Genomic DNA, 24,930 nt, shown 5'->3' with positions numbered 1-24,930 from the left:
CCTAACTATAACATCACTTTGGGCCATATGTATCAAAATGTTCTTTTGCGATTCTCAAATAGCGATTTTTTGCGAATCGCTATTTGAGAATCGCAAAACGCTATGTATGTAGGATTTGCAAATAATTTTGCGAATCATACATATTCCATGATTGCAAATCGCAAATTGCGATTCGCAATTAAGGAATACCTCCCCTTCATTCCTATGGGCCTAGAGGCACATAGGAATGAATGGAAAGACATTCTCAATTTGCGATTCTCAATTAGAGAATCGCAAATTGAGAATGCAATTTCAAGGGCACCAGGGTGTCAAAAGGACACCCTGTTGCACTCCTGAAATGTGCATGTGTGCACATGTGGCACGTATGTGCGCCACATGGCACTTTGAAAAATGCAAAAAAGTGCATTTTTCAAATAAATGGCAAATTACCACCAACTGATGGTAATTTGCGATTTCTTAAGGAAAAATCACACAACTTGGGTGCTTTTTACAACACAAAATAAGGAATCTCAAATTTTGCAATTCCATATTTTGCAAGGGACTTTTGGGATGATACATCCCAAAAGGCTTTTTCCTGTTCGCAAACGGGCTGATTCTGAGAATCGGCCCGTTTGAGAACGGGAAATGGCTTCATACATATGCCACCAAATCCTATGTTTTTTTCAATCATGTTCACCCAACATCCTCACTCAGCATAGCTTTTTGACCCATGTGTGCGAGGGACTGGACATAGTGAATGAATGAATGAATGAATGAATGAATGAATTCTTTTATTTGTGTGGTTACTTAAAACCATTAAAAAATACAACGTTAAAAACTTTTGAAGGTCAGAAAATAAAATATATGTGCAGAACATTGTTAAAATCATTTTTTTTTGTTTTGTGTTCTTATTTTATTTAAAACATGTTCCTTCCTGCACATAAACAGTCCTAAAATGCCATTTTGTAACTTTCATGTGTGCTACTTCATGCAGCACGCATGAACGTTACAAAATGGCATTTTTTTAAACCCCCCTGGTAGCTTGTCACAAGCAGTCAGGCTTATCCCGGAGGCAATGTGTACAGTGTTTGCGCAACACACACACACAGCAGCAACACACTAGGCACACTACAAAAGGAACTCCACACAAGGTTAAATCAAAAATAGTCTTTGTATTATCAAAAAACACATTCGATGGTAATCACCCAATATACACTGTGCCAAATGGCACTGGCCAATTTTTACAGGGGATTATATACAAATGACAGGGCCACATGGTCCACTGTCAGAATCATCACTTAGTAGAAATAGTAAAAGTAAGATTTATCATCAACGTAGAACACAACCAGTAATTGTAGCACAATAGTAAATGTAGCACAACCAGTAACTACTGGCACAATAACGACCTCAACTTTATCACATTAGGCATAAACCATATTAGGATCACACATTATGCACCAACCTCATACGTAAAAGCACATTATGTAAGAATCTTGAGGCAATAGGCCTCGCAAACATAACACCATGGGCGATAGTTAGCATAAATGCAGTGTGCCTCAATTGGGGGCATAACACACTGGACCTGGACCCAGGCCAACTCGCTTCTCACAGGGGCTCAAATGCCCAATGTGCAGAATGTCTGGGCTGGCTGCACAGCAGCAAAAGTGCACAATGCACAAGCCTAAACGTAGCAGCTGCCCACTAATTGCTGGACAGCTGTGCAGGCAAATATGTGGGCACTGACCCTCCTGCGCCCTTAGTCCCCACTGACAATATGGTGCTGGCACCACTGTGCCCTGAGTCCCCCACTGAGACTTGTCACCACAAATTGCACCCACGTGGCAACTGCCCACTGCCAAACGGGGCAGCTGGAGAAAAATGAGCCCTGGCACCACTGTGCAAAAGTTGGCCCCACTGGGACTCTTACAGTCCAAGGTGCTCTCGCTGACAATGAGCATCGGCACCACTATGCCCAATATGCAGCCCCACTCATCGGGGTCTCCGTCTGGTGCAACGGCCAGACTCAACCTCCTTTGAGCTCCACTTACCCGGGCTCTCTGTGGCATCTCTCGGCTTCTTCCTGGCAGGGCTCGGCAGTGCGGGACACAGAGCTCAATCTCTAGGGACTCCTCCTTCCTCCAGGTACGTCGCAGAGGTCGCACCGTGGCTGCTGGAGCCCTGCCTCCGGGATCCCTCAGAGCTTCGTTTGGGCATACGTCGCGGGGCTCTTCCTCATGCAGAGGAGCTCCGTTGGTTCACTGGCCGCGTTCAACACAGCCGGAGTGGGCTCCCGACCGGCGCGTCTCTTCCGGTCCGCTCTCAGGCCCCGCCCACAAACAGGCAGTCCCGCCTGACTTCCTGTTCGCTGCTCTGACGCGGCAGTTTCCCTATTTGGATCCCGGGCCACGGCGGTGATTTTCAGGCAGCAATGCGGGGTGGGCTCCCGCTGAGAAAATAAAAACTAATGCGGGTGGGCACCTGCTTCTGGTTTTAAAAAAATGTATAACGCGGGGTGGGCTCCCGCCAACGAGCACCGCAATGCGGGGTGGGCACCCGCTTTGAAAATATGCACGGGGAAATCCCTCGAAGTCGATCGCAGCTCAGCGCTGCAGTCCGAAGCAGAGGCGCTCCTCCCAGCAATAAAGAGCAGAGCGCTCTTCCTCAAATAAAAGCAAAGCGCTCCCAAGGTGCTAGAAAGTTTAAAGTCTAGGGGTAAAAGTCAAAAGTCCAAGGGGCAAAGGCTGGGCCCAGGCAGGCCAGCACACAGGGCCCACCAGCAGGGAGGCAGTCCCTTGTGGCGGTTCCTCCTGGAGCCCAGCAGCAACAGCAGGCCCCCCTAAGTCTGGAACAGCACAACAGAACATTTTCATGGGGTCACAGCCCCTATATTTATATTATAAACTCCCTTTGTGTCACAGCACAGGGCTTGGGGATACCAGTCAGAACTGGTTTAGGGGGATTTGAAGCACTTTGTTTTGCCCAGCTCCTCTCCCCTTTGTCAGGTGGGGGCTCAGTGATCAGACGCACCACAGGTGGCGGAGCCAGCATTGTGGAGGGAAGGCACAGCCCTATTCAGGTCCAAAGTGCAACTCCTCCCTCCCATCTAGATGCAGATCTCTCTATTCACCACTGGGCTGACTCACCCTGTCTCCTGGAGCCCCCCATGCCCCTCAGCTCCTGTCACTCACAAGTCAGACATGCACTCCACATCAGGCAGGCAGACACATAGCACACAGAAATGCCAACTTCTTAAAGTGGCATTTCTCAACCAGTCACCATAAATCTGCGCACACCATTGTGCAGCATTTATTCTCACGAGTTCATACATACTAAACTCACCCCTGCACTCCTCTTATACCAGGAATTACCATGGACACACATATCCCCATGCATTCCTTTGGTAGGGCAGGCCAATCTCACCACACGCACTCAGAGCACGAACGCACTTTACACTGCGCCACAGTGCTAAAGTGCCCAGAGGCCTAAAACCACCAGCACTACACAGAAAAAAGGCTAGGAGACAGGCAAAAATGTTAGGGGTGAACCTGCCCAAAGGGCCAAGTCCAACACAGTACATAAACAAACCATGGCATTTTACTTTTTTACTTGTGTGCTGCACAAGCAGCACACATGGAAAAAGCAAAATTGAGGAGAAATAATGCATTTCTACTCGTTTCGCCAACTTAAGACCAGGATTTTCCTGGTCTTAATTTTGTCGCTGCCGCCTATGTACACCACCCTTGTACATAGGGGGCAGGGTTAAATACAATGAGTGTTGCGGTGGAAGGCCCACCACAACACCAACTGCATGCCCCTTTCATGCTAAACATAGCGTGAAAGGGTACCTTATGTACAAGGCTGCTTTAAGCCACATTAAGTGGCTTAACGCTGCCTTGTACATAAGGCAAGGCCCCTATCGCCAGTGGCGATAGGGGCTTGGACATATGCCCCAGACTTCTTTATTGTGTTGAATGAGTTTCAAGCCTACTTTAAAAAAGATTTTATTCAATTTAAATAAGAAATGCCTTATTCAGTACAATAACTATTTAGCTTCTCATCCCTCATGGTATCTCGTTCAAACAATGCAAAAAGGTAGACACATCAATACCACTTATATTTTTTATTTAAAAAAAAAATCTTTTTTGCTCAGTTGCAAACTGTTTTAGCTCTACACAAACATTTTTTTACATTTTCGATCATTTTATTTATAAAATCAACTTATTTATTAAAAGACAAAAGCTAAATTGTTATACTTGGTTAAACATGGGGCAAAACTGTATGCAGAACAGTTGCACTGGTTCCATGATTTCTTGATTTATACACTTTGGTTGTTATATTTTGGAGATGGCCAAATACAAGCCTGCAGATCATCAGATTTGGGGTCTCAGTCTTGTGTTCTTTGCCCTCATGCAATCTCTGTGGAAAACAACAGAACATTTGAATGACATGATCTGGGGACTTAATCTATGACACAATTGCATGGGTCACCTTGGCTAACATTCTTTTTCAAGGGAGAGTTGACTTGTCCAATTCAGAGCTCCTTTATTACAAAAGCTGAAAAACATAATGTTGTGAACAGAGCAACGATCCAATCCAACCAGATTTGACACTTCAGTCTTGTTCATTAGATGTTCAGAGGCATGGCCAACTTGATGTAAGGAACCAAAAAGAGGTTTTTGACATTTGTCACCAGCAAACCACTAACCTAAGAGGTGCAAACAGCACTGAACTTCAATAACGTGAAACGTGCACAAGTTCATTGTCATTTGCTAAATAAACGGAAGATGACTTATTGTTGGGCGCAGGCAACATAAAGTGTACCTCCTAAATGTCAGTCTGATGTGAATTGAATTAAGCTGCAAAAGATGGCTTTAAAAAAAAAAAGTTTAATATTTAGATTTCTAGATTTCTTCTGTCTAGATTAGGAGGACTTAATCGTGAACAGATATTGCTATGCCACGATTCAGAGCCTTTGGTGCTGCACTAATCTTATACGATTTGATCTTTCTTAGCAACACCTAGGCAAATTTTGCTGATTTTATTCCTTTAAAAATCTATTTTTTCAGGAAAATCCTGCTATTTGTTTCCAGATTCACTGTTCAAAATGCTACAGGTGAAACTTTCGTTCAAGGCTGTGTGATATTGGCATGGAGGTACATCAGACAATTTTACCCTGTTTCTTGTATAAGGCTAGACATTCTCCTTCCTCTCTCTCTAAGAAGATAGGATATGTTTTCAGATTCCACACAGCGCCGCTGAACCTTTTCCCATGGTCTATCTAGCCATTGCACATAAGCTAACATAACTGCATGGATATTCACTGATGCCCATTTCGCACTCCAATGAACAAGCCACCTACTCAGTGGACACAGGAATGTTTCATGGATATAATATGTAAATAAGGCGTAAACAACTAGGAATTGTGACTAAAAAAAAAAACACACAACAATAAATTGCAATGATTGTGCTGTTCAATTTTCTGAGCATAGTTCTCCCGACTCGCCACTTGAAGGGCTCACTCAGAGAAAAATAGAAATCTAATTAACTTGATCAAATTCTAGGCTATTAATTCATCAAAATAATAAGGATTGCTCTGCATCCCTTTGTTGGCCGATCACTGGTTGGTGTTCAATGGATTGTGATATCCTTCATTGAATGGTGCTGTTAACCCCTTCGATGCGCATGACGGAGCGGTTCCGTCATGCGCATCGGTTGCGCTGTGCGGATGACGGAAGCGCTCCGTCATGGCCCCGCCCGTGCACAAACCCTTCAGCACAGCGAGGTAATCCATTGATGAGAACCTAGCATAGGTTTCTTTACTCAATCCTCCTTCATTAACAGCAGCTATCAGCAATAAAGCCCTTGAGAGCACCTTTCTCCGATGATATCTGGTTGGTACAGAGATCTGCTGTGACATCAATGATGGGACCACTTACATGGCCAGATAATGCAAAGACAAAATGAACGTTGTCTCTACCCGATCCTACATCAACAGCAACCACCAGTGGTGTGATTTCCAGCTCGACCCCTTGTTTGTTTATGTTTGGTTAGAGTGTATACCTGTTCGAACTTATTAAAGTATATGGCCTCTTTAAATGATTCAGTGTCCAGCTTCTGCTAGAGGTATTTTAATTAAATAGACGAGCAAAGGTCACACTGAAGAACACAACAACAGTTTGTCTTTTAGGGTGTACTGCAAACGTCCATATTCAAGGTTTACCATCAGGAAAACACCTTTATTCACACATTTTAGAAAGAGAAGAAAGGGCCTTGGACATCATAACAAATACCTTATTTTAAATTGTATCACGTATGCATAATAAACTGCAGCTGTAGAAGGTCACATCTGAACAGTCAGAAACTACAAACAATAAAGTTGTTTACAATACCTTATTTACTGTTACATAAAATGCATTTATGAAAGCTAAAGAAATGCAAGTATTCTATAGAGACCTCCTACACCCAATCACCGAGACCGAAAGTATGCAGAATAATAAGTCTCAAAATCATTGTTTGCTTGAGCGCCAGTGCACGTCCGTCCGGGGGGAGCCCAGGCCTAACAAGAAAGAGTCTGACTATCAGATGGGCAAAGAGAAGAGAAGGCATCAATCAGAAGAAGTACTCTTTCTGGCTTTCATTGATTGTGTTCTGCATGCTGAGCTCCGTCTTCAGTGCTGTTGCTGCGATGTTTTCGTTCTCGGATCCTTTGGCCTCGCTGTTTTTGTACGTCCCTTTCTGTTGATAAATGCGCATGCTGATGGCAGCTATGCAAAGCAGGACGAATATCACCACCGCAATGACACCTGGGGAATAACACAAGGAAAACAAAGGGGTTGGTAAACAAAAAGACGCATACGGGAAGGTTTTGTACTGCAGTCAAGCTGGGCTCTGTAAAAGGTGATGTACACCACACAATCATATATATGCCACTGTTGAAACCCCACGGAGATTAATTCTTTGGTATCGATACACAAAAAGGCCATTCATTATTTTCGTACATTTAATTATTAGATATTTGTGTATAAAAAAGGTGGCACTGATTAACAAGAATGAAAAATACTCGGTGTGACAGGACTGTATTGTACAGAAGGAGTTATCAATCAATCGGTTGGACCCCCGTCTCGCTATTCTTAATGCAGTATTCGATGACTTTAGAATTCTTATCCCCGTGAGATTATTTGTTGAATTTAAAAGGCTGATAAGCATTTTCATTTACAGTAACCCTGTATTTCAAAAAGGAAATATAGATGTGACATCTAGGAAGAAAGAATGTTCCCTCAGGACTGATCTTAAATTCATAGGGGCAGATTTACGTTCCCTGGCGCATCCCTGCAAATCAGCAGGGATGCGACAGGGAAGATGCGTCACGCAAGTTTGCCCTTGCGCCACCGCAGATGCGCCGCATTTACAATGTGGCGCATCGTGTCGCAAGGACAAGCAGATGCGTGACGCATCTGCCATCGTAAGGTTGGCGCAGTGCTGAAGTTGTATCGATATGCCCTATCCCTTACATGGTGCATCCCAACTTACGCCTGCTTGAAGCAGGCGTAAGGATCTGACGCACCAGCGTCGGAAAAGTGACTGCGTGAAATCTTTTAGATTTCACGCAGTCACTTTTCCAAGGCTTTTTCCGACGTAACGCCCATCCTGCATACATTAAACCTGAAGCGGGTTTAATGTGGCGCAGGGCTTTACAACGTGACGCAACTCCTGCGTCACAAAAGTGACACAACGGCGGCGCAAAAGTGGCGCACGGGGCTTATAAATCTGCCCCATAATGTGTTTAGTGTTGTATATTTGTGAATCAGCAACAAATCAATAAGGCCCAAAACTAAGGTTCCTGGTTGGTGCAAACATGTCAAAAGGCCTTTGTGTATATATTCACAATTGTCTTTATAACTGAAAATAATTTGCAAAACACTGTGTTGCAGCACAATTATTGGAAGTCCTGGGTGAAATGAAAATTAACCTGTGAACTCAATTATTTTCATGAACAAGTTACAATACTACATGAATTTCCCAATTACATCATTTTGTATCTTTACTAAGCATTGCTATTTCAAAACAGTTAGCAAAATGAATGGAGTCTTTATCGGGACAGCAAGATTTCAACATTGTTTTCAGTTACAAATCAGATGTGGAGCAGAAGGCATCATATTTCTACCGTGAAAAAGGCTTGAATAATCCAGGAATTCTACAATCAATTAAAGAATGTGTTTTCCAGTCTGGCTGAATAGATCGAAGCAAAGTGGCCAAAGAAGATAAAGTATGGAGATTGTGCTTCTAACTTGTGTCAAAACAATGTCAATTGGAATTCACATGACATTTGTGGGCTCTACCCCTTACCACGTTGCATATGATGATTGACAATGATGAGTATGGAATATTTATCGAAGTTTTGATGATAAAAGATGAAAGAGTTGATTATATTTTGACCAAATAATTAGAACAAAGAAAAGGGAAGATGTTCAACTAATCTTGTCTCTTCACAGCTGAGAGGATAAACAACATAAATAATGAAAAGGAGGTAGCAAATAATAAGCAAACATGGACTGACTTGATTGATTTATTCCAGGTTTGTATAAGGAAAAAAAGTAAATAAAGGGTTCTGATTGGTGTTTAGAGCAGGCATTCTTCTTCTACCAGAAACTTGTTTGGTGGCTTGTGAATAAGTCACACCTAGCACCTCACCAGTGGATTGGATTTTTAATAAACATTAGAAATAGTGATTGACTTATCCCCACAGCTTGCTCCACACCAATGACAGCAGAGTTATGATTTTATTCTGAACTTTAATTTTCCTCAAAGGGCCCTGCTGCCTTTTTTTCAGTAAAAATAACTTTTAGGGGTAAGGCACTGTAGGTACACCCCAAAACTAAATTGTTACCGGTACCTCCTTTAAATATTTTGGGGCTGATTTATCATATTAACACGCAACACAACAATACCACTTGCTGCGCTGCGCTGAGTTGGGTGAAAGGGAGAGCGCAGGGATGCGCCATATTTACCAAAATATGGCTCATTCCTGCTCTCTGCCTGTGCTGGTGCACAATCTGCTGCATTGAGTAATGCAGTCACCCTTGCACTGTGGTAGGTAGGTGCCAAAACTAAATTCTTACATGTACCACCTTTAAATTTGGGGGGCAGATTTATCATACTATCACGCAATGCAGTAAGACATTTTGCTGCGCTGCAATGCAGTGCATTGCATGTAATGGAGAGGGTAGAAATGCACCATATTTACCAAAATGGTGCAATCCTTCTCTCAGTCTGTGCTGGTGCATAATCTGCTTTCTTTTGCCAATGCAAGCACCGTTGCACTGTGGTGTGCCTACCTTGTAGGCAGAATTGTTTTTGGGCAGAAGGAGCACATTCCTGCACAAAAGCAATCATCAGAGGCATTTCCTCTTTCTAAGTATTCTGCAGGCAAAAGAAAGTTGTAAGATTCAAGTCATGCTGAATGGAAACCCAGTTAAACTGATCAAGAATCTGGATAAGTTGGTCAAGAATCCGGTTATAGAGAAAAAAAGGCCACTTGTGAACGTCTGATGTCTCCAGATTTGTGATTGTCTTCAATGTCTTCAGTACATGATTGGATTGCTCATTCTTCAGTCTGGTCTACAGCAGTTATTTGGTGTACATTAATTCACACTCATGGACCTAACATCAGGTTGTGATTCATTAATCCACAAAGGATAACGTCCATCTGGTGATATTGATGAGCTTTGCCCAGGTATCTAGGTAGACTAACCACTAGGCTCTGTCTTGTATGAACTATACTCCCTGGGATGCCATTTGATGTTTCCTTTCTAGTTATGTATTGAATCATTTTAATTGAGTTGACAAGGGTGAGAGCAGAGAAAGTCACAGAGATGCGTGGGATCAAAATGGTTGGTTCTCTTCCACATCCAACTGAGCATGCTGTATTGGAAACAAGTAGCCTTGCGCAAAGCAGCCATTTTCTGACCCATTTCAGATGTTATCCCGCATGCTGAAACCTGGTAGCTAGTCTCACTTAACACCCTTACCATGAACTGCAGACAATGATGAAGGGAGGAGGGAATCTCCCAAAAAAGATGCACATACTAAAAAACTAACACTCAGAATTCCTTCTTTATTCTACCACTGACTGGATCGCTTACTTAAACCCATTTGCCTTTTTCAGATCATAGTACCTGAGTTCTTCTGAGGCCACTAAAAAAGCCCAGTTGCTGTCATTTTTCCCACCAAGCAGATGCTCATAGCAACAGGTAGCACAAGGGCCAAGCATCAAGTAGCATGACAGCATTATCCCCATGGCAAAGACAAAGCTGCATACTGTTGCCTCATCCCTACCCTCCAATCTGGTTCAGTCACTCCCACGGCCTTCAGGCACAGAGCATCCCAGTTCCCAACGTTCATTATTCCTAAATCAAAGGCCTTACTCATTTGAAAAGGCACCGCTCACCCTCTCGCTGAACTTCATGTCTTTGTGATAGCAGTGAAAGAAAACGTTTTGGGATCTACCAAACCAAAGCTAAGACCATTACAAAACAATATGCACAATCATTATTGATTGGATGGATACAGCTACGAGCTTCACCTTTAGAAGCGTTATGGTTTACGGGTTCAAGTTTCAAATTTGAAAAACAGGTTTAAACTACCTCAATTGTAAATACAGTTTTTACGCTTTAACATTGCTTAGCTTTATTTAGTCAAAGTTTGAATACACAAACTGTTAAACCAGTGTCTGGAGCACAATTCAGTCTGTGTACCCTTGACTGGAGTGGATATGAGGTCCCAGACTGTTTTCAGCGCATAGTGTACGGACTCATAGCTGCTATATTCAAGGCTGTTTTGCATCTGCGGGGTCTATATGATTCCAGGATAGTTCATGACAAATGTGTCTAGATCTTCAGTTTGTTGTCTGTCCTTGTCAGTTTAATCCATATTGTTTCTGCTAGTGCCAATTCCCTTACATCTCTTTCCCAATCTTTTACCCTTGTGCTTTTAGGGAACATTGATGTATTTCTATTAAACTTCTAGCAAGTGAGAGTGTACATTTTATTAAGTTTCTTTCTTCCCCTAGGGTACCATTAAAGAAGAGGAAGTTCTGCCAAGCCGCTGCTGTTATCTGACTCAACCTAATGCCACAATGGCCCCAGCTGCCTCGGACTATGGCCCCGGTGTTGGTGCATTTAAGGCCGTCCCTTTGGCATACGATGAGGGCTAAGGGGCTTGTGGGACCCGGTGGTGGCGGGTCCGGGCCGGAAGTCCAACTGAGTTGCTGAAGTGGCTTCACATCGTGGTGTGGTGGGGACAGCACAGCACCCCCAGCTAGTCTTGTCCTCTTCCAGCTGGTGCCAGCTGAAAATCCCCCCCACCATGAGAAGGTGTGAGCCGGGGGGCAAGAGGAAAAGCACCACAAGGTCTCAACACACTTTCTTAGACTCTGTGGGAACTGTGACATATAAAGGACCAACAGAGAGATAAGATACACAGGGATGAAGGAGCTGGGGAAGTAGGTGAGCTGGCAAAGACCAATTCTACACTCAGCAGGAAACTCACACTGACTGCTCACATGACACACCTTGTTGTATTCAACTTCCTCTCTTGCAACATTAGGAGATAGGTTATGCCAACCATGAGGCACCGCACCCATTCCTATCTGAGGGAGACAACCCTAACCAAACAGGAAGGTAAACGCTTGCTAACCCGATGGAGGGGCCACATATTTTACACCACAGCATACTGTAGAGGGGGTCCTAATGTGGGTTGTGCTGGGGGTACCATTGCAAACAGACTGCCAGAAGGTGCAGGCTTGTATTTGTGAGTGATAAATTTGAAAGTTCCATGGTTAATATATTGGGTGTCTTTTCCTCGAATATGGGCCAAGCGGCACACCTCAACACTTCATCAGACCTAAAGGCAAGGGCACTGGAGGACCCCTTAGTGTGTGGGGTGAATTTATTTTGTGGCAGACAGGGATGCTGGACCACAAACACCCACAGCTGCTGGGTGCGACAGCAATCCGTATGGCAGAAGAGTGGCAGGCCAATTGGCACCTGATGCATGGCGACAGACCCACCCAGCAAAAAGGGAATACTCACATTTCTCTGACATACGTGCATTACACACTAGAATAGATGTGCTTTTCACAGGAGCGACACATAACGCTGAACATCTCATAATGACATGCTTGCACCATTGCCCCCCGCTGTCCCTAAAGTGGGCCAGGCCGATGAAACGTGTCCCTTCTTGGCAGCTCAGCTGTGTGGCCTTGGATGATACTGCATTTTGCTGCACAATGAAGGAAGGAATAACACACTATTTTGAACTCAACTCAGGCTTTGCGCCATTGCCACTGACCAAATGGGAGGTGTACAAGGCATATATTAAGTCGATCTTTATCATGAAGTATGTGCAGTAACTGAGACAGAGGCCTGCCGCAAACTGACCCGGCTCACATGGGAACATGTTGACATAGGGTCTAGGCTATCCCTCCATGACTATCATGAATACCTGTTGAAAACTCACAATGACCTGCTGCATGCAGAAGGCACTCATGAAGCTACCACTCCCACCCCCAACCTGGATGAACACCATGTATGCAGACCAGCAGACATTGTGGCATAGTTCTCAGGTTATTATCATACCCTGTATTGGTCCGGTCGAATAGGTGTCTGGGGAACGCCTGACCTGCTATTAGGCTGACACCCCCCTGACCATGTTGTACCCCAGAGGCTAGACTTTAAATGGAAGGTCATATCACAGAGGCTGAGATAGTGAGCGTGATTAAACAGATGGTGGCAGAGAAGACACCGGGCAGTGATGGCCTCCAACTCAAATATCTATAAATGCAGCAAAGCAGAATGGCTCAAACCCCTATCTAAAATGTACACGTCTGCATGCGAGGCTGGTTGTCTGCTGGAGGCCTCAGGATTAGCTTTTATGGTCATATTAACAAAGTGAAGGGGAGATCCAATGGACACAAAAGAATACAGGCAATTGTCCCTCCTCAACTTAGGCTACAAGATCCTAGGGAAAACTGTGGTGAATCAGACCCACTCCGATTTGCCATCCCTGGACCACTCGGACTAGAGCCAGCTCGTTCCAGGAATTAGCACCTCCCGAACATTCAGTGTTTGTTTCACATAATGGATGCACTGCCGACCGAACTGCACTACAGACCTACCTGCAAGAGTTGAAAGATAGATTGATGTGCATAACCAGTTACAGAACTATGTTTAATAATGTTATGAAGGTCATAAATAGTATAAGAACCTGGATTACTGCTTTGGAGAAGAGGGTGCCGACCTCAAGGAACAACATTAATTTGTCAAGGTGAACCCCAAAGTCACTAAATTAACCTGGGATCAAACCCTTGGTTGCTATTGCACAGGGAAGACAGGCTTAACTTTGGACAATATTTAAAGTATTTTTGCAGGACCCAAACAGTAATATAGTCAAAATGCCAAAAAATAAAAATCCCAAACTCAGTTAGAAAAATGGAGTAAATTTGAATACAAAGTGTAACCAGTGTTGGTAGATATGGAAAAGGCCCTTGAGAGCATACTGTTAGCCTATTTGTTTGCAGTCCTATGCCAGATGGGATTGTAAATGACCTAGCTGCCTGAATACGGGTGATATATTCAGACCCAAGAGTGAAAGTGCAGATCGGTTGTGAATACTCTGACTGGTAGCAGATACATAGGGGTGCCCAGCAGCGCTACCCTTTGTCCTCACTCTTGTTTGTGCTTGCCATGGAAACACTGGCTTGCTGCATGCAAGCGCTACCGAAGGGCTTCGAACTGGCAATAGATGAGCAGACTCATATATTTTCTCTTTTTGGAGATGCCATCCTGATATATCTGAAGGATGCTGTCATTGAGTTACCACCCATTATGCAGCTGTTGACCTCGTTAGGGAAACTTTCGGGTCTGAGCAAGAATGCTACAATGTCATGCCTCTTCCCGCTGAAGGATCATGGGGTGAGTCGTTTAATGTCAGCTGCACCTCTTGGCGTGTCTATTGCCTCCCACATATTTCGATATCTTGGAGTCCACAGATGCAGGTACCAGTTATATCCTTGGGAGGGCAACCTGGGAGACGAATAACAAGCCTCTAATGAACCTCATATGTATTTACAAATAGAGTCACATGTACAAATGCTTATACAATTTAGCTTGAAAAAAGGGCTTCTGGCTGCAAAACGTTTTAGTTGTTATTGGATATTTTTATTGATTTATTTGTTGGTTGTAAATTAAAGAATATATATCTAAAGCCAATATATTTGATAATTAATTTTATTTGAAAAACGCATAATAATTTTTTTTAGGTCCTCCAGTATCTGTATTCATATGCTTCATTAAACACCTGGATGTATTACTGGTGGATTGTAAAAGCATTTTGAAGCTGGACACATCTTTTTAAACACCACTTGCTTCAAATACCATCTCCTCAGATCGAGGAAATGCAGTGGACCACTTAGAGAAAGCCCAAGATTACAGAACCCGTTGGTAATCTATCCTGAGGTTCCAACCTGAATTTGTGGAGCCCTGATCCTTTAAAACCCTTTGACGTCTTCGAATGGCACTAAAATCAGATGATTAACAGTACTGCCCCAAATCAAAAATAACTGCTCAGACCTGAATTTACTGGCTTCTTTACCAGGAGGTTTTTCCTGAGTTAGGTGAAATGTTCTTTACATTTGCTGCCTGCTCTGAGCAGGTGGAAAGGGTCAGGGGTAATTTAGGAGGGGGGTAGTGATGAAGTTGGGCGGCAGAGGTTCAGGAGATGCTTGTTCCTTTCCAAAAGGAATATTGACTGCTCCTTCAAGACTGCTGCAGATTGGGTGGTGGCTGGGCAATGCTGCTCTCCACAGCCCATGTCCTAAAGCAACTTGGACAGGTCTGGAGTATCTGGGCCTGGAATTAAGGAGTCTGGAGTTTTCAGACCCAATAATTCTGGGCACAGACAAACTTGGAATTTAGACTTAGATTATCTCACTCAGTGCAACTGGCTAAAACATCCCAACTCATAAAAAGGGCCTTACGCTATTAGGGGGGATTCATTATATTTATTAATTTGCTCTAACCTTTCTTTAACCCCTTCAGTGCCCATGACGAGCTGGACTCGTCATGGGCCGCGGTGGCGCTGTGCCCATGACGAGTCCAGCTCGTCATAGACCCCGCCCGCTAATGCAACGGCCGGCACTGGGCGGGGAAAGGGGCGGGCACTGAAGGGGTTAAGTACTTTTTGTTTCTATATTCAAGTGTTTTGTAAAGTGTCAGATGTTGATGGTTGCCAGTTTGTGTAACTAATAAAGTAGGAAACATAATTCGTGAAAAACATATGTCTTTTCCCAGCTGCATAAACCCAATTACTATAAGGAGACAAGAAACACCTGGTTATTTATCAGAGAAGAGTTTCAGCAATGGTTGCTTTGTGCTCAATGGAACCCTGTTCCTATGGGCGGTTCAGGAGTCCCAAGGCTTCTAGGAGGATAGATATCTTCTTTAAAGAGTCTTATTTTCATGTGTTTTCCTTTAACATTGTTATATTGGGAGATTTATGAGCTCAGTGCATAGCAAATAGGAGACTTGGGAAACTGGCACCAAGATTGATATCCCTCCATGCTGCTTGCAGTTGAAACAGGCTTATGTAATCTCACATTACGACAGGAGTAGTAGGGTGAAAATAGTATATTTTTTTAACTCAAACCCTCCATGCTTTGAAAGTGATATACAGACGTTTTAAAATTATTCTTTGCTCAAGCAGAAACCAGCAGTAGCGGCTGGCAGGGAATGAGAGTGGAAGGGCGAGGGAGGGGTGTTGAGGGGCGTAGGGGACAAAATAAAAATAAAAAGTAAATTCCACTTACCTCTTCCGCCAGCCTTGTCTCTCCTCCGCTTCTGGCAAGTCCAGGAACCAAGAAGCACCCAGGCTTCCCACAGCCAATCACAACACTACAATGCAGCGTTGTGATTGATCTGAGCTCGTGGATCAGCGCTCAGATCGGGAATGGGGGCCTGGGCATATTCCCTACCAGGCTGTGTAATGCAGCCTGGTGGCAACATACAAAGTGTGCATGACTGTTTGGCCAGGCCAAGATATCCGGCCAAGTAGTCATGCACACTTGGAGTGTGCAAACAAATCCTCCATCTGTTCCTCCAGCCCCGCGCTGCCCACCCTAACCCAGCCCTGGAGCTCTAAAAAATTAAATCATAATAACTGTGTTATTATCATTTTATTTTTCCGGCTCAAAACGCAGTAGAGCAACGCTCCTCCATTTTAGCAGAGAAGCCGCTCCTAGAAGCTATTGAAGTTCTATGAGGGGAAGGTGAATGTTCTTTATTTTATTCATGGTGAGATAGAGCCTGGGCGCCTGATTTTGTAGACTCTCATGTTGCAAACACTCTCTTAGGGACTCAAGCATTGACAAAACTACAATAACCAAGTCTTGATAGCACCAACGCCCTTGCCAGTTCGTAGTGGTGTCGAACATAGACCAACTAGAGGATCCTTCTCGATAAAACTCTAGTCGGTGTTGAGATAACATCTGAGCCAGAGCTTTCATGTAAATGCTGAAGACGAAAGGTGACAGAGGAGGTTTATGGGCCCTGCATGAAATCTGTTTAATTGTTGAGGAAGATGATCTCATTTAAATTTGTCATCTTTTATACAAAAAATATTTGAGTCATTGAAGAGCAAATACAGTCATTCTGGCCATTTTCTGCACATTCCATTTTGGTTTTAGGATCCCTCCTATCATAAGCTGAGATACGTCTGGAAGGATCAGAAATTCCAAGTGAGCTACATCAAGGGAGGTGATCCAGTCTTCTCTAATAGCAGATACACCTTATTATTTTTTCTCCCCTTTCTGAAACCTGATTTTATATCATAGAATACATTTCAGCTTCCATGAATTCCTACAGTTTTGGCAATTAGCTCCACTTCCCAGTGTTGCTGATGAAGTTTGTTTCGTTATAAGCTTGGAGGTTGCTGGGTCCTGTGCATATGCTGAGGTTTTCATAAAGAAATGATAATTGCTTGCTGTAAAGTAAGAGTTGGGAACTATTCATTGGCTGAATGAAACTTTATAATATTAATTTACCTCCAACCTGAGTCATGGTATGTGCTCCTAAATTATGACAGCTATCAAGGATCTGCAGCGATATTCAAGACTTTTAATTTATAGGCACCTTTACAAATTTGAGGGAGACTCAATGTGGTCAAGGATAAGATGATGGTCTCTGAAGGTCAGCTGGACTTTTTTTGATGACAGATTACAACCTAAAAAATCTTATTTTCTAAGAACATTTAGGTCTCCCAACATTGGTCTGAGATCACAGGAGCCTCCTTAAGTGCCTTCATCAAGTCAAGTCTCTAGATAATTTAAACACATATCTATTTTGTTTTGTTGTTTGGTTGATTCCAGTTGCTTAATATTCCGTTTTTGCTTTCTTTATTGACCGGTGGTAATGCCCCACCTTATTTTCCAATTTCTAGTCCACTGTTTTCATGTTGACCATTTTCACTGCGTAATATGCTGCTGGTGTGAAATGCTTAATGCTTGCAAGAATAGGGCAGAGGGAACAAAGGTATTTAAAAATATTTCTTGGAAATCATTTATTGCATATTTCTACATATTCATGAAAATGGGATTTCTTTGTGGCTATTATGTTACCATTTTTTTTAACCTCTATTTTTCTCTCAAAGGTATTTAATTAGTTTTATAGGCAAAAACAATTAGTGACAAGCATTTACAAGAACCATATAATTAATAAAATTCACCTCCCAAAAACTTCCCCTAGTGGGTCGGCATATTTTAAGTCAAAGAAACTCCATAGTCTAGTGCATTCCAAATGACATTTGCTTATTCCCTTAAAGCCTCATTCTTGTGGATCTAAGTAAAGGGTGGCCCTCGTACTATAGTCTGTTCCACAGGTATTACGGGATGATTTACACCCCGGAGAAGTTGTCAGTGCAACTAGGTACCCAACCAGGGATGCCATGGCTGTTCATATTTGTGTCAAGTATCGTGGACATGCCATTTTAGTCCTTCCATTTCTAGTACAGACCATCATTTACATGCCCATTCATGGATTGCTGGTATTACAGCTGATTTCCACTTCTGGATGATCAGCTGCATCGCCACCAGGATGTTATTGGTCACAATCCTCCAATCATTATTGGTAAGCTGTTTATACTCTGTTGGTCTCAAATTCAGTATAATTATGTAAGATTCTGGACTTGTTGGATAGCCCAGCACACCCATCAGGTGGCTAGGAGTTTCCTTCGAGAAAATTTGCAAGCGGTGGCAAGACCGCCAAATATGTGTGTCATCCCCCTCTTAAGTTTACCCCTATTTATTTTATGGTCTTCATTTATTAGAAGCATGGGTCACAGTACTGTTAATGAAAACAAAAGTAAAGAAGGACTACCAGACTAGCTGAATATATAGAGTGAGATGATTGTTGGTGTGGTGGTTGAGAAGTAGTGATAGTAACAGGGCTGTACATATGTATATCATATAACATGCCCATCCTACTTTAAGCCCGGTGTGTTTCATCGAGAGATTTCTGCAACCTCACTTTCTTGGTTATTATTCAGAATAGATAAAAAACATGCTTTCCATGACTACCCACACATTGAGATTATTGGAGTATATTATTCACAGTGACATTAGGATTCAATCGGTTCGCATTATTTTAATGTCTGTATTTTATCTAAGTTTTATATCTTGCACATTCATTGCGTATTTGCACATATGATCGATTTGCACTTTTGCTCTATTTGCACATTATCAAATTGCACGTATATGCACTATTTGCACTTTAAATTAAAGGACTAAAATATTTATATATAAAAAAATAATAAAATAAGAAAACGATAATATCATTATAAAAATAGCATACAGTTCAAAAAGAAAAATTACAATACGCACCGATCTAATGTCACGCTATATACATTTACTGATTGGACATATTTAGAATTGCATCAAGTACATGAGGTACCTGCAAGCCGGATTTTATCCAGATGACAATTTGTTTTGATGTGTTAAATTGCAATGTGTCATTAACACAATATGCTTTTTCAACTTGGTTCGTTTTGTTTTGGAGAAAATATGTAAATTGCCCATTTTCTCCACACGATCTAACTTGGGTATTGTTTTGGGGTCATATGTTTGAATTTTCAATTATGCACAGTATTCAGACTGGGGATTTAGCATATGACTCGAACACGTTAGATTGTCAACAATGTATTTACTATATTTATTTATTTTATTTTAAGTACATTTACGAACACAATTATGTATTTATTCAACAAATTCATTACGTTGTTGTTTTGTGCAGAGCACTGATTTTCGATGTGATAGTATCTCTTCCATTTCTGTCCATCATGTGATGTGGGTGTCAGCATTTTTAAACGCCGTCATACGCAAAGTTTGTCTCATGTGATCAAGGCCGTTCGTCGGCCGAAACGCGTCATGACATAAGGGAGATTTGAAAACTGTAAAATAAAATAACAGTATCTACCGACGAAGAGGAGTTTGTGCATTCTTTCTTTTCCTGGAGAAAACCGATGAATGCTTTGTGTCCATATTCGTATCACCAGGAAGTGGGTCTGCTTCCGTTTACGAACCCCCTCAATGCAAGCAGGCAGCCGTTATCAGCCAACGAGTTCGAGTAGCGGTCCGGGAGGACATTCTACAACGGCAGCCCCCTGTGACAAGATTTCCTCATCCGAATCGGCGAACACGGCAGCAGACGGGTCGGAGGACGCGCCGCAGCAGAGTTCGTCGGATGTAAGTGGTGAGCGGGATTAAGCATACTCACAGGTGGGGAGGTGTCGGCGCATACATATTTTCCCAGTGCCGCCGGATTGCTTTTGCGCTGGGCTCCCACCAATAGTTTGAATATGTCAATGGACGCTTTGCGAGATCGTGAGGCAGCAGCTGACGCTCTCTTTAGCAACACACCCGGTTCAGCGGTACAAAATTCGAGCACAGTTACTACTGTAAATAATTCTGATGTTACATCTTTGCTTAAACGTCTGGAGAAATGCATGAAAAATGAGATTACAAAGTGGTGGGAACATAAGTCATTACAAAAGTACGAGGAGGCGGGAAGAGTGCCCCGCGGCTTAAGAATCTTTGTAGCACCATCTTACGAGAATCCCAACCCTGAGATGTTAAAGGAATGGGCTGCGAATAATCTGGCAGCATCAATGAATATGGTCATCATTCTTATCAAATACGCCAAGATTGATCGAGAAAGTTTATTAAAAGAAATCGAAAGCATCAACGAGCAACTTAATAAACTGGAACAAACTGATTACATCATCAAAACAAAGCAAGAAATTGGCGAAAGAATGAAAAAGCACGAGGACAGAATCAAGACACGAAAGGCATTTAAATATGCAAGAGATAAAACCGACTACGAGTTGGGCCAGATATTCACGTTCTCGCGCAAATATGACCATGTCAAGAAAAACATATCAGGACGTACAGCGCACAAAAATGTGGTATCTAAAACAGAAGCAGCAACAACTAGTAATGACAGAGGGGAATTGAGTTCTGAAACAGGCTCACTCACGAGCGAATACGAATCTGATGATGGCATGAATAGAGGGCAAATGGTGGGCGAACAGGTGAATATTCTTAGTCCAGCTGAAGAGCTTAATTTTTTAGCAGAGGACCGCCTGCAGACGCTGCGACCACGGAATCGGAACCAGCCTCAAGCAGCAAGCAACGAAAAAATCAACGTCGCCGGGAGAGGCGCAAATGCAGGAAAAGGCAGGCCAAGAAGGCAGTGGCGCAGGAGATGATGACTAATAACAACACTGTTGTCAACCTATCACAACTTGTACTTACTAAAGCTGAGACACAGATTCTAGCACTCGGCCTTTCTTTTTGCCCGGAAAGCAGCTTCAACTACGGAAAAACACGTATTGATATCTTCAAATACATTAGGAAGCTGAAACTTCAAAAGTTCTTTACCATCAAAGAGGGTAACACAACATCCACCCCACCGGTCAACTCAAGTACTTCTAATCCTACCAATCAACCAAATCTTGCAGCATCTGATGCATCAATCATGCTCACCATTAGTGAACTCAATGATGAAAACTGCCTCACCAACGTTCCAAACATCAGCCAATATTCCACTCAGGAAAGACTCGGCCTACACAATCTCACGGAGTCCAGTGCTGGGCTCAGTCCATTTAAGGTCAAATCTAAATTTTACCCTATGATGCCCAAGGACGCCATAGACATTTTTCATGAACGTATAATTGATGATATTAAAAAATTATACTACAGGACCAACCACAACAAAGCTAGACTTAAACATCAGAACATACAATATGAGAATCTTATTCGTAAATTGAGAGACAGAAAAGACATTGTCATCAACATGTCAGATAAGGGTGGCAATGTGGTAATATGGCCCAGGGCAGAATATATTAAGGAGGCTCAGACACAATTGTCCAACACAGAATGTTACTTAAAAACCACAGTAACTGAATATCACAAAGCTTAGGATAACATCAAGAAAGAGCTTATGAACTGGAAACGACAGGGGCTGATTTCCAGTCAAGAATTGAACTTCATGCTCAATGATTATCCTATTATCCCAACCCTGTATCTAATTCCAAAAATACATAAAGGAATCAATCCTCCACCAGGCAGGCCTATAATTTCGGCGATTGGGGGAATGAGTGAGCACATCACCGAATACGTGGACCATTTCCTACAACCATTTGTACAAGGACTGCCATCCTACATCAGAGATACAGGGGATTTCTTAAATAGAATTCAAAATGTCAAATGGGAGAACGATTCGTTATTAGTGGTGATGGACATTGAGTCTCTATATACCAGCATCGACCATCATGCTGGTCTAACAGCTGTTAAACATTACTTGGATAACAGACCCTTAGGCCTCTATAACCACAATATCATGCTTTTAGAGATGGTGAAATGGTGTCTTTTTAACAATTTTTTCATGTTTGAAAATGCAGTATATCGTCAATTGCGGGGTGTAGCCATGGGGGCTTGCTTCTCTCCCAGCTACGCGTGCTTGCATGTGGGCTGGTGGGAGGAGCAGACCCTCCATGGCACTCTGGCTAGGGTGGTTGATAAACACGTTTCACATTGGCATCGATATATAGACGATGTATTTTTTATTTGGAAGGGTGACCATGAGAGTGCTTTATTATTCATCGATGAACTCAATAATAATATCTGTAACCTTAAGTTTACTGCATCGATCGGCTCCTCTGAGGTCCCATTTCTGGATACTAAGATTTACATTCATGAGGGTCGTCTAGAATCAACACTTTTCAGAAAGCCAACAGCAGGAAACGCCACCCTTCATGCGACCAGTGCTCACCCCCGCCACTTGATACGTAGCATCCCCTACGGGGAACTACTCCGGTTGAAACGAATCTGCAGCACAGAAGGGGAATATATCAAATGTTCTGAACAGGCATTGTCCCGATTCAAAGAAAGAGGATATAAAAATGATATCCTTCGACAAGCCCAGGCGAAGGTGGCTCTCAAATCCAGAGAGGACCTTTTATCCCCCAATAATGACACCACAATACCACTAACAAGCAGTCATGATAACATCAATGCACCCCGTCTCATCATCACATTTAACAAACAACATCATCAGCTCAGGAGGATAGTTAATCACAACTGGCCAATACTAAGAACAGATGCAGTATTGGCACCCAGATTGCCATCTACACCTACTATCACCTTTAGACGGGCAATTTCGATGAGAAATCAGCTAGTGTCTAAACATATAGAAACCTCCACTAAAACCAATTGGCTGCAGCCCATTAAAGGTTTCTTTAAATGCGCTTCTTGCAGGGCATGTAAATTCGGAGTGAATACTTCACAGTATAACACTCCCTTTAGTTCCACTCCAGTACAAATCAGGGGTCATTACACATGCCGTACTGAGTTCGCAGTATACGTTTTAACTTGCACCTGCGGTCTCAAGTATGTAGGTAGCACCAAACTACAGGTGCATGCGCGCATTTTACAACATCTCAGGGCCATTGTAAATAATGACACAACTTATCCTGTGGCCCGTCACTTCAGAGCTGTTCATGACAATGACTTAACCTGCCTCTCATATTATGTAATAGATGCAATCCCCAAACTCAAATATGGGGGGAATAGAGAACGCTTGCTCAGGCAACTGGAGACTCGGTTAATTATTGAACTAGACAGTAAGACACCTCTTGGGCTCAATACAACCGAAGATATGCACAACTTTTTATAAAGCTTCATGATTAATCAATAGACATTTCGGATATAATAATTCTTTATATTCAAACATCATGCTTTGTTTGTGCACTTACTGCGCTCTATGCACTTATACATGCTTGAAATAGGGACATCATGCCCATCCTACTTTAAGCCCGGTGTGTTTCATCGAGAGATTTCTGCAACCTCACTTTCTTGGTTATTATTCAGAATAGATAAAAAACATGCTTTCCATGACTACCCACACATTGAGATTATTGGAGTATCTTATTCACAGTGACATTAGGATTCAATCAGTTCGCATTATTTTAATGTCTGTATTTTATCTAAGTTTTATATCTTGCACATTCATTGCGTATTTGCACATATGATCGATTTGCACTTTTGCACTATTTGCACATTATCAAATTGCACGTATATGCACTATTTGCACTTTAAATTAAAGGACTAAAATATTTATATATAAAAAAATAATAAAATAAGAAAACGATAATATCATTATAAAAATAGCATACAGTTCAAAAAGAAAAATTACAATACGCACCGATCTAATGTCACGCTATATACATTTACTGATTGGACATATTTAGAATTGCATCAAGTACATGAGGTACCTGCAAGCCGGATTTTATCCAGATGACAATTTGTTTTGATGTGTTAAATTGCAATGTGTCATTAACACAATATGCTTTTTCAACTTGGTTCGTTTTGTTTTGGAGAAAATATGTAAATTGCCCATTTTCTCCACACGATCTAACTTGGGTATTGTTTTGGGGTCATATGTTTGAATTTTCAATTATGCACAGTATTCAGACTGGGGATTTAGCATATGACTCGAACATGTTAGATTGTCAACAATGTATTTACTATATTTATTTATTTTATTTTAAGTACATTTACGAACACAATTATGTATTTATTCAACAAATTCATTACGTTGTTGTTTTGTGCAGAGCACTGATTTTCGATGTGATAGTATCTCTTCCATTTCTGTCCATCATGTGATGTGGGTGTCAGCATTTTTAAACGCCGTCATACGCAAAGTTTGTCTCATGTGATCAAGGCCGTTCGTCGGCCGAAACGCGTCATGACATAAGGGAGATTTGAAAACTGTAAAATAAAATAACAGTATCTACCGACGAAGAGGAGTTCGTGCATTCTTTCTTTTCCTGGAGAAAACCGATGAATGCTTTGTGTCCATATGTATAAGGATATATAGAGTGACTGGTTAGCTAGGACGATGATTGTCTAGGGTGGCATTATCTGTTAAGACATTGAATTGAGACCAAACGACCTTTGAGGGCATAATTTGCAAACTCTTTTCTGTGAGTAGTTTTTTTATTATTGCGGGGTTTTGCTTGGCTTACCCTTGAATTTCTGAGACTAGAACATATTTCTTCACAAAAAAAAAACTTTGGGTCACATTCAAGAACATTTTTCTTCCCAGAGCTGTGACTACGTCTCTTATGTTGCAGTAACCCCTAAATTTCTACATCGGATTACCAAAGATTTTTCTGTGATTACGTCTTTATTATTCCAGGCCTGGGTGTGACATCCTCAGGAGTAGAACATGGCTTTTCATGCAACTAAAGCATTGGCCTACTTACTATGAAACACTATGGAGGACACTGACCCTGGTTCTAAGGGTGGATTCTGTCTAGTTCAGTGAAATGTTTAAGAGAGCAGCC

At 42.3% G+C, this 24,930-nt stretch overlaps 1 protein-coding gene across 2 annotated transcripts in view; it reads right to left on the bottom strand.

Moving 5' to 3' along the window:
* Positions 1–4,122: 4,122 nt before the first annotated feature.
* CNTNAP4 (contactin associated protein family member 4) overlaps positions 4,123–24,930 on the bottom strand; it is a 1,754,782-nt gene continuing 1,733,974 nt past the window's right edge. For both annotated transcript variants that reach the window (XM_085632834.1, XM_085632836.1), the window contains exon 24: positions 4,123–6,782. In XM_085632834.1, the coding sequence (XP_085488960.1) occupies positions 6,589–6,782 (194 nt within the window). In that variant the 3' untranslated portion in view covers positions 4,123–6,588. The remainder of the gene's footprint in view (positions 6,783–24,930) is intronic.

This window comes from Triturus cristatus, chromosome 2_1 (assembly GCF_964204655.1).
Source record: "Triturus cristatus chromosome 2_1, aTriCri1.1, whole genome shotgun sequence".
In the NCBI taxonomy this organism is placed as follows: domain Eukaryota; kingdom Metazoa; phylum Chordata; class Amphibia; order Caudata; family Salamandridae; genus Triturus; species Triturus cristatus.
This window is presented reverse-complemented; position numbering and strand designations above follow the sequence as displayed.